This window comes from Mirounga leonina, unplaced genomic scaffold, assembly GCF_011800145.1.
Source record: "Mirounga leonina isolate KUSES-001 unplaced genomic scaffold, KU_Mleo_1.0 Mir_178, whole genome shotgun sequence".
Lineage (NCBI taxonomy): Eukaryota > Metazoa > Chordata > Mammalia > Carnivora > Phocidae > Mirounga > Mirounga leonina.
In genome coordinates, this window is record NW_023270464.1 from 6,366,371 (window position 1) to 6,381,126 (window position 14,756).

Sequence of the window (14,756 nt, forward strand, 5' to 3'; positions counted from 1 at the left end):
TAGAACCCTCTTTGTCCTTTGGGTTTTTCAGAATAGAGCAAACTGCACTCCCCAATGTCTGAGGGCAGCACAGGAAGTTTGGGAGTCACCTGGTATCTACAGAAATCCCCCTAACTTGTGTAGGTCTGGTCCTGGTTCAGAATCAACACACATCCGTGTCCCTCCTGATTCCCACCACAGGGTAGGTTGGCAGAAATCAAACTGGTAAAAGCATAATTTACAAGACCAACTATGTCTCGCTCTCTCTTATAAAACGTAGGAACAGTGTAAAATTGTTTCTCTCTACCATCTTTGGCAGAGAAAAATAAAACCTGAATCATGGAAAAACCAGCAGTTAGGTTTTTAGTTTTCGTTGTGTGTCCTTTTACCAATTATTTGAATGGATCTAGTGAGTGTGGTTTATTACTATTATTATTACTTTCAATCTAGGTTTGTAAACAGGCAAAAGCTTATGCTGAAGTTTCCATAGGTCTTCTTGGCAAGTGACATGCAGGCATGCAAAACCAACTGTACAGGCCTCCCCTGGTGGTCCTGAGCCACCCTGACCTCTGTGAAGGACTCCCCAGGCACTGGGAAATGGGCAAAATGACCTCTCAGTGGTCCTGGCGACCCTAAGGATGTTCCAAGAACATCAAGCCGCCCATGTGAGAGGATTAAACAAAACCGTGCTGAGATCCTATTACGGAAAGTAACAAGGAAACTCTAAGGGAGATGACTGGCAGCGAGCGCTCCGGGTACATCAGCGTCCTCACGTCGAGTGTGGCTGTGGGACTAGCACCCCAAGTTCTCCCAAGCCAACGGCATCGCCTGTCTGCGCGCTTCCTACATGCGGGGGACCAGGACCAGGTCAGGCGAAGTCTTTGGACACAGCCTCGACGAAGTTTGGAGCTGACATCAGGATGCCGATGGTGCAGATGATGGTGAAGACGGAGAAGGCCATGAGACACAGGCGGTCCACCACGCAGGCCGCAAATTTCCACTCACTGCAGATGGCCTCGCTCTCGTCCTGGCAGCGGAAGCGGTTGGCGAGGTAGCGCACCTCCTCCAGGATCTTGGCCAGATCCGGGTCCCCCTCGGAGGGCTGCCCGCCGTGCAGGAGGTGCTCGTCGTGCGTGGGGGAGCAGGCCACGCGGCCGCACACGACGCCCGAGTCGGGGGTGGGGGCGCCGTGCACACCGTCCAGGCCGCGGAAGCCGATGTAGAGCAGGTTGCCGTTGGTGGTGGGCGGGGCCGCCACCGCGCTCACGTCCACACTGGCCAGGCTGCAGCGACGCGGCTTGTGCTGGCACGCCGGCCGCACCTTGTCCTCGCCCGGCCTCTTCATGCGCAGGAACCAGGCGCACCAGTTCAGAAGGATGACCCTGGTCTGGGGAGACGACAGGACGGTTAGGAGCGGGCAAGCGAGCATCGGTCCCAGCCCTGCTTGGGGGGCCCTAGGGGAGACAGGCCCCACTCGTTCCCAGGTGAGTTTACACAGGCAGGCACGCGTTGCAGCGGCTGAGTCAAACTGCGCCCAGAATAAACCAACGCAGAAAGTCGCCCTGGGAATGAGCGGAATTCCGTGGCAGACACACTGCGGTCTCGGGGCAGACGCACGCGGGAGGAGAGCCCTGTCTCGGAAAACGAGCCCTGCCCGAGCTGCGTGAACAAGACGCTTCCCCTTTGCAGTCTTTCCTCATCTGTCGCGAGCAACCGTCATACCCAACTGCCCGTGAGGCGCCCCAGTGCCACGGCGGACTTGCAAAGGCAAACCCCTGGAGATTTTTAAAATTTTCAAGGACAGCCCTGTGACACCTAGCAGGTGCTGCATGAACGCCTAGTCTGAAGCAGTTCCGACAACATCGGGTCCCTTGCAATGATGGCATACCATTGCAAGGCAGGTTTCTGTTGTCCTGACAAAAAGCAAGTGCCAAGAAAGTCAAAGTGGAACAGAAAATGGGGGCACTATGCCCCTAAGATTTGAAAGGGTGTGCTGCCAACAGGTGCCTAGGGGTCAGGGCATACATACTTAAGCTGCTTTGACCGATGTAATAAAGAGAGCCATTAATGGTATTTCTTTTGCCCTAGGGGCTGTGAAAAAAGTCCCTGAGACACTAAAGGTGCTGTGAACCAAGGAAGTTTAGGAACCTCTAACCTAATTCGCTAGGCTGAAGTGAAGACTGAGTACGATGATGTGCAGGAAAGTACTTGGACTTTCTTTAAAGGGCCACATAATAAAGTCCATAAGGTCTCTGTTGCAGCTACTCAGCTGTGTTAATAAAGTACAAAATAGTCATAGAAACCATGAAAGAAATAAGCCTGCTTTTTTCTAATAACATTTTATTTGCAAAAGCAGCTGGTAGGCCAGATTGGAGCCATAGTTTGCTGACCGCTGGTTTAAAGTGTTTTATCAACATATATTGCCTACATGCATAGATGATGCTGGAGAGAAATCATGGGGATTTCTTGTTTTTCCCTCTAATGAAAAGAAGGAGCCATGTGAAACCTCAGTCCAGGTCAAAACAATTCTTGGAAGCCTATTTAGACAGGTATATGAAAAGTGGGCCCTTTCCCCGAGATTATCCAGATAATGACTTTAATTTTGGTTTATGATTGTGGGTGAATTCCATCAGCAACCTAACAGGTTATGTTTCCCATCTGTAAGTACAGGCAGTAAGCTGTGAAGTTCATGTCTGTAGTACTTTTTATGACATCTTATCACAGATGACTGCAGTAGACCGGTCTGGAGACAGGCAAAGAAAAGAACAAGAAGGCATAAGAGTATATTCACTGCAGATGTAAAGATAAATCTTTGCTCAGAGCAGACAGCACTCTATATATCCTGCCCATACCCTATGGACAAACCTGCAGAGCCTGGAAAAGCCTGTCTGCATACCCTGGAGGGTTTTCCGTGATTAGTAGAGAGCAGGGACACATGGCCCCACGTGAATCTGCAGGTCTGGCCCTCCACAGGAGGCTCATAAGACATGCCAGCTCAATTGGGCCTCTCAGGGGCTCTGTGAAGTGAGTATAATTTCCCCCACCCATTTTACAGATAAAGAAACTGAGACTTCAAGGAGGCTAATAAATTGGCTCAAGATCACACAGTAAAGCAAGTCACCTATGTGTTTAGGCTTCCACAGCTCATCTGTAAAAGGGTCTACAGTCTTCTTCAAAACTCCTGTGACTTTAGCCCAACCCCCACTTCGAAGGCACTGGAAAGACTGGACCAGAGCTCAAGGGAATGCACTGGGCAATGGGTGCTTCCAAACCCAGCGATAGCTGTACACAGGGAGTGTGTGTGTTGGGCGGGGGGGGGGGGGGGGCGGCCTCTGTCTACCCTGGAGCACATCTCAAGCTAATGTGATCCACACTACCAAGTCTATTTTGAATTCCATGGCCTGAATCATTCGCTTTCGAAGCTAAAGCATCTCAAAAGATGAAATTATCCTCTTGGCACTTATCCAACTGTGCTCATGACCTCTTCTGTTAGGTTATGGTCTTGCGTCTGGCTGCGTAAATGTCACATAAGGCCACGGCATCGGCAGTATCTTCATAGCAACACATCATAATAAAAGTTCCTTGGAGGCTGTTTATTTTTTAAATACACACAAAGAAAGAAAAATGCAAGAGGCTATATAAATTGAAAGCGAGAGATACAAGCTTCATATTTCATTTGCAGCCATTGGTTTTAACATACTCCTGTGCTGAGAGGTGAATAATGAACATAGGCTCGTAACTAAGATTTTTTTCTGGACAATAAAGTACTACCAGGTCATTAAAAATGGTTTGTGTCTTCACGTCTTAAACAGAAGAAATAATAATATGCGTTTGAGTCTTATATTTGCATAAACAAACACTTGAAGGATAATGGAGAAATTGCTTGAAATGGCTATCACTACTGGCGGTGGAAGCACAGTGAGGGGCAGGAATGAGAGCAGGATTTTACTTTGATTTTGATGTTTGGAACAGGTGAATGTATTACCTATTTCAAACGGAAGGAGGGTAGCCAGAGAGTGTGTCAGGGTTATAAAAGTCAGATGGCAACGTAGGTGAATGTGTGCCAATGTGTCCCAGTTTTTAATGAGGGGACCTTCTCAAAATAAGCCCAGGGACTGCAGTGATGTGAATGTGTGGGGGATAGCACCACTTCTGGGAGCTCACTCCATTGCTATGAGAGAAAGTCATTATTAAGTGTACAGATTTGCAGTGGAAAAGAACCCAAGAGGACACAGTAACTTGGTAAAGTCAAATTTTTTTTTTTTTAAATTGGTCTTTCCTAAGTTCACTTCTGGGTAACTGTAAATTATTGCACAATGAATATCTTTAGAAGGCCCGGGAACTCTCTCTTCCCGGAGGTTAACAAAAGACACCTTACTTCTTGCACCTGCATTTAGCATGTTGGGGAGTCTTAGACTCCCTTCTGAACTTGGATGCAGAGTTATAGGTCTCCAAAGAAAACAGGCTTGTTTTGACATGAGAGGACTCCTTTAGTACCTGCTGTCCCTAGGCCATGCTCTTGGGACAAGAACACTGGAAGGTTTGCAGGGCCCGAGGAAGACTCAATCCCTCCCCTGGCCTTGGATGTTGTCACACTGTGCTGAGGTGAGAAAAAATTTGGCCCTTTAAGGTTTCCTGAGTGTCAGGTGAGGCTGGGCACACAGGTTCAGATCCTGGACTCCAAAGGGCACAGCATGGGAAAGCATCTGCCCGCGTCCCAGTGCATGGGGCTAAGCAGGTGCTGGGGAGGGGTAGCGTGGCCCGCGGCTGACGCAACAGGCTGTTATATTCAATTGTGTCTCTTTCATCCTTTTGCTTTTATCCTAGCGCCCTTCCCCACTGCTAACTACTGACCTGTATTTTAGAGGCCTGTGGTAAGATTACATTCCTACATGTACTGCCTACATGAATTATTACATGGCTCACTCTCTCTCACCATTTTGGCTCCTCATTCTGTTTGGAAGATCCAACCACATGGTTGGGTGCTTATCTCGTCCGTTGCTTCCAACCACTGTACTGTTCTCCATAGAGTACATACAAAAAGTAGTTTTAGAAACACTCTGGTTGCAAAATGTACAGAGCGGCCAGTGCGTGGGCCATGTTCTGGAATGTCAGATCGCAGGAACTGTGCCATGGGCCCTACGAGCATGCTCACCGTAACGGTCCAGAGCTAATGCAATAGTGCAGACAGGTGAGGAGGCATGAGAAACATGGCTCTGTGTTGAGGAACCTAGCTGTTTTTAGGACTTTTAACATAGATAACTCATCTGTGGAGTCACCCCTGGCGAGGGCCCCTGACTCCTCATGGTGAAGGGCAGGAGGAACGCACCCACTTGGGCATCTTGCCGCCGTCGGGGTCGTGGTGGTGGTACTGAAGCACAATCACCGTCACGACCACGGAGAGGCCCACGATGATCATGGTGCTGGCGAAGTACTGGGCTGCAGAGACAAGAGACGCAGGGTGAGCCCCGGGCCCCCCACGGCACAAGCATCACAGCGTGGCAGGCAGACCCAGACGGCGCTCTCTGATCGCCTGCGACCAGGTGGTGAAGCCTAGAGCAGGGCAGGGCTGCCTCCGGGCCGGCAGAGCCGCACCCCCCACCCCCAGCTCACGTTCCCGGCAGGCAGAGGCCAGCGCAGAGCATGCACACCTGCTTTCCCGTCCACATAAGCTTCCTGGCCTGGCTGTCTGCACTTCTGTGAATGCCATCGGCCTCTTCCTCCAGTGAGGGTTAACAGTGCCTCATAGGATGCCGATACAGTTGTTCTCAGGAGAAAGGCTGTGGACCGTTATGGGAACTGAGAATAATGGGGTAGTGAGGGTCTGGTCCCCACCGTGATAACTGCAGGCCAGGGACATGCTGGGGTGGGCAAATCTGGGCATCACTGGTGGGGTACCTAGTATTAGTGTGGAAGATGAGTCTGCTCCCATTTAATGAGAGATAGGAGGAGGTGCCAGTTATCTGAGGAAGACGGGGAAGACATTGACTTTCCCGGCTGAGAAGATCAGCTTCAGCTCCGATGGGCAAGGATGCATTTCTCCACCTTGGCCCAGGTGAGAAGAAGCATGGAGCATCTGAAGCAGCTCTCCCCTAACCCACTGCCCCTGTCCATGGGTTCAGACATCTATGAGTTTAGATAGGCTACTCAGCCTGCCTGGGCCTCAGGTTCTTCACGAGTATAACAAGGATGGCAATGCCTTCTTCTGCAGGGTTGGTGCAAGAATTAGCAAGTATATGAGCCAAGAATCTAGAAGAAAGCCTGGCAAAGGGAAGACATTCCTTGATTGGCAACTCCGGTTATTAAACCTTTGGTGTGGCTTTCAGCTCAAGGGGGCTGATCTCTAAGCAGAGAACATCCTGGTGCAGAGGCTAAGTGCATGGCCACACACCTGGTTAAGAATGCCTCCTTCTCGGGCGCCTGGGTGGCTCAGTTGGTTAAGCGACTGCCTTCGGCTCAGGTCATAATCCTGGAGTCCCGGGATCGAGTCCCGCATCGGGCTCCCTGCTCAGCAGGGGGTCTGCTTCTCCCTCTGCCCTCTTCCCTCTCATGCTCTCTGTCTCTCATTCTCTCTCTCTCAAATAAATAAATAAAATCTTTAAAAAAACAAAAACAAAAAAAAAAACAAACGCCTCCTTCTCTCCAGGCAGGAAGGAACTCACTGCCCCACTGTGAGAAGCTGCCAGAGATGGACGTTTGAGACTTCAAGTTAGCACCAGGGACCTCTAAGAAGGGGAAGGAGGGTGAACAAAACTATGACTGCTATGGGCTGGGTGGGTTGTGGCCTCCTAAAATTTAGATGTTGAAGCTCTAGCCCCTGGTATCTCAGAATAGGACTGTATTTGAAGACAGGGCCTTTAAAGAGGGGATTAAGTTCAAATGGGGTCCTTAGAGTGGGACATGACCCAATCTGACTGGTGTCCTTATAAGAGGGGAACTTTGCCCACACAAGGGGGTATCAGGGATGCACCCAGATAGGAAAGACCATGTGAGGGCACAGCAAGAGGGTGGTCATCCACAAGGCAAGCAGAGAGGTCTCAGTAGATATCAAACCTGCTGGCACCTTGGTCTTGACTTCCAACCTCCAGAACTCTGAGCAAATACTTTTTTGTTCTGTAGGCACCCGGTCTGTGGAATTTTACTGTAGCAGCCCTAGCCGACCAAGACAATGACCTGTGGAGGTATCCAGGGTCAGAGGATCCCACAGCTGAAATCTCAACAACAGAGGTCAGAGGCCAATAGGAGCCCATCTTTCTAGACATGGGCTATGCATCAACCATGCCTTTTCCCCACTGGTCCATCAGTCAAGGCAAGGCTGCCCATTGTCCCACAGAGGGTGCTTCCTGTTGCAAGTCTCTATTGAAAGCATTGTGTTGGAAGGTAGGAAGAGTGGGTCAGACCGTCAAGGTGAAACATGGTTCCTTGTCCTCTAGATGGTCGTGAGAGAACTAGGAACACCCATACAGGTTTTTCATACCAATACTGTCTCTCTCTGACCAAAATATTACACATTAAGGGAAAAAAGAAGAGCTTTGGGAGTATCTGTGTAAGAGAAATAGGCTCCCCTACTCCTATCCTCCCTTGTTAACTACACAGGGTGGCCCTCCAGTCGCCTGGGCCAACAGGAATAATCATAGACTCCATTCCTCTTTCTGAACTCCATCACCAAACTGGAGGAGTGATTCTCATATTAAACCAAATATCCACCATCAGACTGTCTGCTTCCCATTATGCTGGGGGTCTGGTTCCCTGACCAGTAACAGAGCCCTGGCTGTGGTGGCGAGAGTACCAGATCCTGACCGCTAGACCGCTGAGCACCTCTGTGCACGTTCCTGCTTATTCCACTCCAGGGAGGCGCACAGGCACAAGGGGTGTTATCTCTTGTTTGTCATCCTGCCTTGGGCAGAAGGTCATGCCTTATATCTGTCTTGGCTAAAACATATTTGCCCTGTTTACATTTCCTCACAAGCTTTAACTTTATCCAGAGACATCGAGGTATCTCGGGAAACAATGGCCAAGAGTTAAAATGTGAGCTCCTCCCATTTTGACAAAGGATTTGTGGAAGAACAATGACTCAAAGCTAAAGTAACAAATCTCTCATGGTAAAATCTCTGGCTGCGTAACAAGTGTGATGGGGAGAACGACGGGAGGAAGGGTGCGTTTCTGCACCTTCAAGCCAAACCACAAAGCTCGACTCCCCACACTCCCCCTACATGTGCCCAGGTAAACAGAGGCCATGGGCCATTCGAACAGGTACAGAAAGTCACTCCTCCTGGGGCCATGTGGCTCTCCAGGGCCCTCTCTAAGCCCGTGTCTTCAAGAGAGGCCTGACACCTGCTTACCTATCAAGGGCACCGAGTCGGATGTCGCAGGCATGATCTCAGCCACCAGCAACATGAAGACAGTGAGAGAGAGTAAAACCGTTATCCCTGAAACATAAACACAGCAGTGCCTGAGACCCAAGAGGTGATAAGGCCTCAAGTCCATTAACTGTGCCTTATGTGAGATTCAAAGAACTAGGGAGGTGTAGGGGAGGGGCCAGTGACATTCTGAAACCCAGGGCAGGGTTCTCTGTATGCAGGGGCATGGCCATTTTTCTGGGGGCTGTTCACAGCATTTACCAGAGTCTCAGATGGAGGTAAGCTTAGGAGCCAGAACTTTAGAACAACGATACAAAATCAACTACTGAACCTAACACAAGTATCTCTCATTTTCTTAATTACATTAGGATTGAGAGGTAGTTACATATAGCAGAGGGAAAAAAAAAAAAAATGCAATCGTAAGACCTGAGTTTTGGTCTTGACTTTGCTACTTACTATCTGTGTGACCATGGATAAGTTACTTAACGTGCCTGAGCCTTGCTGTCAGAAGATATAGGTTGGAGGATGATTTCTACATGTACTAAATATGACCTTTAATAACTCTAAGATGTTGAGAAATTCATTTCACCATTCTAAGTCTTAGTTTTCTTATCTTCCTATTGGATGATCATAAGGAATTACCCTGTGTATGGCAATATACAGATGCAAACTGATACCAAACTAACTAAACTGTTTCCTGTCCATAACAAATGCTGGCCAGTTGCTCCCAAGGAATAGGATGGGGTGGCAGGAGAAGAGAAAGTAAGGCCCCTCAGGACAGAACCCAGTGGTCTCTTCCTGGGCATCTTCTGTGGAGGATCAGAGGATATTACAGATTTTCAGGAGGGCACTGGGCATCTAGCATGAAGCCTAAATCAGGAGCCGTGGTGTTGGGGAGATGCCCTGGGCTGGGAGGTCAGTGTGTGATGCACCAAGCAGGCTCTCCACATCTCTGCACCCAGAGCCATCCTGCACCGTCCACAGGGATCCCTACAGAGCTGACCTCAAGGCAAGGCCCTCCCATCCTGTCTCAGACTCCTGCCCAAGATCAGGACACTTACCCAGGGAAATTTTCTCCCCTGAATCTGCAGGGAGCAAGAAGACGAGGAGGGCCAGCGCAGAGATGAGCACACAGGGGATGAGCAGATTGAGGCCATAGTAGAGGGTCCTGCGGCGAATGGTCACTGTGAAGGTGACGTCTGGGTAGGGCTCTTTGCAACACTCATAGAACTTCTCACTCCGCTTGCCTGGGATTCCTCCATGAGCAACAGGGGAAAGGCACAGTGTCTGAATAAAATTACCCTGCTTGTTTATTTTAATGAGTATAACACACAAATAACCATGGAGTTTGCTAAGTGCTAAAAAAAAAACAAAAAAACGTGGGTCATCAGTGTTTGAATAAACTCTGGTATGTTAGAGTTGTTCAGGAATATCTTAGTGATAATGGAACAAACTGGGAGAATTTTTTTAGTGGATTGAAACTAGATGTATATATGGTAAATGTTTGTGTCCCCCTCAGTATTCCTATGTTGCAACGCTAACCCCCACAGTGATGACATTTGGAGATGGGACCTTTGGGATGGGATTATTGCCCTTACAAAAGAGGCCTAGAGAACTCCTTAGTCTCTGCTGTGTAAGAAGACAGCCAGCTATGAACCAGGAAGCAGGCCCTCAGGAGACACTGGATCTGCCTTGATCATGGACTCGATCTTGGACTTCCCAGCCTCCAGAACTGTGATAAATAAACTTCTGCTGTTTATAAGCCACCCAGTCTATGGCATTCTGTTTTAGCAGCCTGAAGGGACTAAGACACCATGATTATAAATAATACATTATGAGCTTTACAACATTATAAATGTAATTACTGTTTTTCTATTTAAAATCATCGAACATAGGTTCTCATGAACTGCAATTTGCTATCCAACCTGATTTTAGGAATGGAGCAGATGCTAATAAAATAGCCTACACTAGCACTGACTTGTTTAAACAGCTGCACGTTTTCATGGGAAGTGTTGAATTTCCTAATTGTTTTTTACTTCTTATTGTATAGCTCTCAGTAAATTATAGAGATTGCTGCAGGGTTCAATAAATGCTCACACTGGGGCGCCTGGGTGGCTCAGTTGGTTAAGCGACTGCCTTTGGCTCAGGTCATGATCCTGGAGTCCCGGGATCGAGTCCTGCATCAGGCTCCCTGCTCGGCGGGGAGTCTGCTTCTCCCTCTGACCCTTCCCCCTCTCATGCACTCTCTATCTCATTCTCTCTCTCAAATAAATAAATAAAAATCTTAAAAAAAAAAAAAAATTTAAATGCTCACACTGAAAAGCAGAGTGGAAAATCCCAAACTTCCAAAGCCAGCACAGGAACAAAAAGTGGCTTCCTACAAGGCTGCTAGCCTCACGTCTTTGCTGGGCTTACCCACAAGGTCCCATTCTCCATTTGGTATATATCCACTGATATCTGCCTCTTGCATCTGTAGATCCAAGGACCACCCTCCGTAAGACCAGGACCCAAACTTCAGTTTGCACTGCTGCACATCAAAGGGGAACCAGCGCACGTCGATGTAGCAGGAGCTCTTGAATATGCCTATATGGGCAAAAAAACAGTCAGAAAACCGAAATGGAAGGGGACCAAGCTGGGCTTTAAATACACAGCAGTCTCACACTGCTGGTGGGAAAGCAGACTGGTGCTGTCATTATGAAAACAGTATGGAGATTCCTAAAAATATTAAAAACAGAACTACTATATGATCCAGTGACCCCACTTTTGGGTATATATGCAAAGGAAACAAAATCACTATCTGGGAGAGATATCTGCACCGCCATGTTCATCATGTTCACGGCAGCAGTATTTGCAATAGCTGAAGAATGGAAACAAGCTAAGTATCCATCGACGGATGAATGAAAAAAGAAAAAGATTATCAAATCATACACACACAATGGAATACTATTCAGCCTTAGGAAAGATGGAAATCCTGCCATTTGCAATAACATGGATGAACCTGGAGGGCATTATGCTAACTGAAATAAGCCAGACAAAGATAAATACTGTATGATCTCACTTACACGTGGATTTTGAAAAAAAAAAAGCTGAACTCATAGAAACAGTGAGTTGCCAGGGGCTGGGGGAGGTGGGGAAATGGACTGTCCAGGGGTACGAACTTTCATTTACAAGGGGAATAAATTCAGAGGATCTAATGTACAGCGTGGTGACTCTAGTTAATAATACGCTATACTTGAAATTTGCTAAGAGAGTAGATCTTAAACATTCCCACGGAAAGCAAAACAAAACCCAACCATGTAAGGTGATGGATGTGTTAACTTGATTGTGGAAGTAATTTTACAAAGTATGTGGTATATTAAATCATCATGTTGTACACCTCATTACATTTTCATTTGTCAACCATACTTCAATAAAGATGGAAAAAAATTGAAATAATCGTAAGTAAATAAATAAATAAACACAGAACTATCCCTTGGGTCTCTAACCTCATATGCTGTTCACAGTATGCAGTGACTCTTCTTCCTGGAAAGGGTTGGTGAGTTAAACGATACATTATTTTTGATGTTCAGCATGTCTTTTTGATCAGTGTCTTATGCACCCATTGTTCTGGCCCACCTGTGTTTCCTTCAAGAAGCTGAGGCGTAGGCTCCTGGGCCTCTAGACTGGGTGTGACCAGAGAGGTCTTCACCCCCTCCTCCTCCTCCAAACTACAGCTAGACCTGTCCAGAATAAGCTTGGTTTTGTTTTTTTTTTTTTTTTTTTGGAAAAATCTCTAGAAAGGAAGCTCAGCTGAAGCTCCACTGTCTTTTAAAATTCACAGACAGGGGTGCCTGGGTGGCTCAGTCATTAAGCGTCTGCCTTCGGCTCAGGTCATGATCCCAGGGTCCTGGGATTGAGCCCCGCGTATGGCTCCCTGCTCAGCGGGAAGCCTGCTTCTCCCTCTCCCACTCCCTGTTTGTGTTCCCTCTCTCGTTGTGTCTCTCTCTGTCAAATAAATAAATAAAAATCTTTAAAAATAAAATAAAATAAAATAAAATTCACAGACAACACCATAATGCTCTGTTGAAGACGATTCTTAAGGATTTCTGGGCAAAGAATTAGAAGTTCTGTAAACTTGCTCCTACCATGTCTATGCATCTTCAAACTCTAATAGGAGAAAAGTAAAGAATGTAAAAAACAATCCCAGATAAACTGATAAAAATGATGAACGGTTTAGAAGCAGAATATAAAAGGGACGTGTGTGTGTGTGTGTGTGTGTGTGTGTGTCTGGTGAGGAGCAGGGTGGGCATTCCCGTAGGTTAAAAATTGAGAAAAAAAATACTGGGGCACCTGGGTGGCTCAGTCGGTTAAGTGTCTGCCTTCAGCTCAAGTCATGATCCCAGGGTCCTTGGATCGAGCCCCACATCAGGCTCCCTGCTCAGCGGTGAGTTTGCTTCTCCCTCTCCCTCTGCCCCTCCACATCGCCCTCCTCATGCTCTCTCTCTCTCAAATGAATAAATAAAATGTTTTAAAAAATTGAGAAAAATACTTGGTTATCTGGAAATATATGTGCAGGATAATTCTAACTAGTTTAGATTTTAGATTAAGAACAAAGACTGATAGGTTTAAGTTGAAGACAGTGCTTGTGCACAAATGGGAGTTTCCACTGAAGAGTGACTTCAGCCTAAGACAAATTGGAGGTGAATTTCTGGCAGGTTATGGAGAGGAGACCAGATAAGCCCCCTCCAGCAATTTATGCCCCTGTGCTCTTCCCTGCCCAGAAAAAGGCTTGAAGGCAGTGGAAGGCACAAAGAGCTAAGGGTGCCCTCTGTTCCTGGGGACAGGGTCAGAGCTCCATATATTTTTGCTACTAAATTAAAAAAAAAAAAAATGAATGGAGGAAGGGACTCAGCAGCCTTGCAAACACAAACCCTCACCCCACAACCAAGCTGGGAAAGAATAAAAAATGTCCTGTCCTCTCAAGTTCCTTTAAGTACCATGTCCAGTGTTCACAAGAATACACGGATGCTGCCCTCCCATTAATGGGAGCAATCTCCCAAACCCCACACTACTTGTGGAAAATGTAACTCTATAACTGAATTATTCCATTTCCATGAAATGGTCAGAGAAAGAGAGTCTCTAGAGGTAGAAAGCAGATCAGTGGTGGCCCGGGGCTGGCAGTAAGGGTGGGGATTAACTGCAGAATGGCAAGAGGGATCCTCTCGGGGTGATAAAAAATGTTCTAACCCTAGATTTTGGTAATGGTTGTACAACTCTGTGAAATTACTAAAAATCACTGAATCGTGTACTTAAAATGGGTGAACTGTATGATATGTAAATTATACAATAAACCTGTTAAAGATAAAAATGTGAAATAGAAAGGTAATTTCATAACCAAGTCTCTATTTCAAATCCTACACCCAAAATACTTTTTTTTTTTTTTTGCCTGTACTTGGTTGCTTGAACAGAACAGCATCCCAGATCAGTTTTCCATGACCCCAGGGCACAGGCTTGCTGCCTCAGGCCAGAGAGCTCCATACAGCTCCTGCCAATGTAGGGGAGACTCCCACACTCACAGCACAACACACCCTGTCCTTCCCAGGCTCCTGGGGCCATGAAGGCTGGGACACAGGCACGAAGCCCCAGAGGGGGCTGCTACACACAGGCCACTTGGGGATCAGGAATGCTGCTTCTTGTAGCTGAAAATAGCCTCAGCCCTCAAAACAATCTGCAGTACCATATTCTTGTATACTGATGACTGCTGGAGATCGTTTTCTAAAATAGCCCTCATAATAGAAACTGCAACTCACAGGCTGGGGAAAAAGGATGTATGGGTGTGTGATGGCAGCCTCATCCCATAGCTTCCATCCCCCAGGGGCCTGCTGTTAGGTGGAAAACATGCTTCAGCTGGGGGAGGGGTGAAGGAACCAGGGAAGGAGCAAGGAAGCCCATGTTTTCAGATGGAAAACCTGAAAATCTGTGGTTCTTCAGTCTGTACCAACATTATTGGGAGGTGTCTGCCTTTGATGGGTTTAATCACTCATGCATTCATTTATGAACAGGTGGGCCAGGCACCTGGTTGATTAGTGGTGGTTCTAAGGTGTGTAAACACAGAATCTGCCCACGGGATGCTTATCATCTGCTAATGAGGAAGAATGTGTAAGCAACAACTAAGAAGACAAGGCCAGCTTTGCTGTGTGCTGTGAAATGAAGATGTGAGACTGGGGTTCCCTGTGGCAGAAAGGCTGTGTGTATGTGTGTGGGGTGGGGTATGTGTGGTGTGTAGTGTGTGTATGCAGGGGTTGTGGTTGGTGTGCGAATGTGTGTGCAGGAGGTATGCATGTGGGGTGTGTGGTGTGTAATGCATGTGTGGTGTGTGTGGAGGATAGCAGGTGTGTGTATATGGTGTGGGGTGTCTGTGTGGGGTGTGTGTATGTG

The 14,756-nt window shown here is 47.4% G+C and overlaps 1 protein-coding gene across 1 annotated transcript in view; it reads right to left on the reverse strand.

Annotated features, from left to right (window-relative positions):
• Positions 1-606: 606 nt before the first annotated feature.
• Positions 607-14,756, reverse strand: part of LOC118022967 (neuronal acetylcholine receptor subunit alpha-7) — a 129,933-nt gene continuing 115,783 nt past the window's right edge. Inside the window, exons 6-10 of the mRNA XM_035023960.1 lie at positions 10,755-10,922; positions 9,401-9,595; positions 8,322-8,408; positions 5,309-5,418; positions 607-1,366 (exon numbers count right to left, since the gene is read on the reverse strand). Of these exons, the coding sequence (XP_034879851.1) occupies positions 848-1,366; positions 5,309-5,418; positions 8,322-8,408; positions 9,401-9,595; positions 10,755-10,922 (1,079 nt within the window). The 3' untranslated portion in view covers positions 607-847. The remainder of the gene's footprint in view (positions 1,367-5,308; positions 5,419-8,321; positions 8,409-9,400; positions 9,596-10,754; positions 10,923-14,756) is intronic.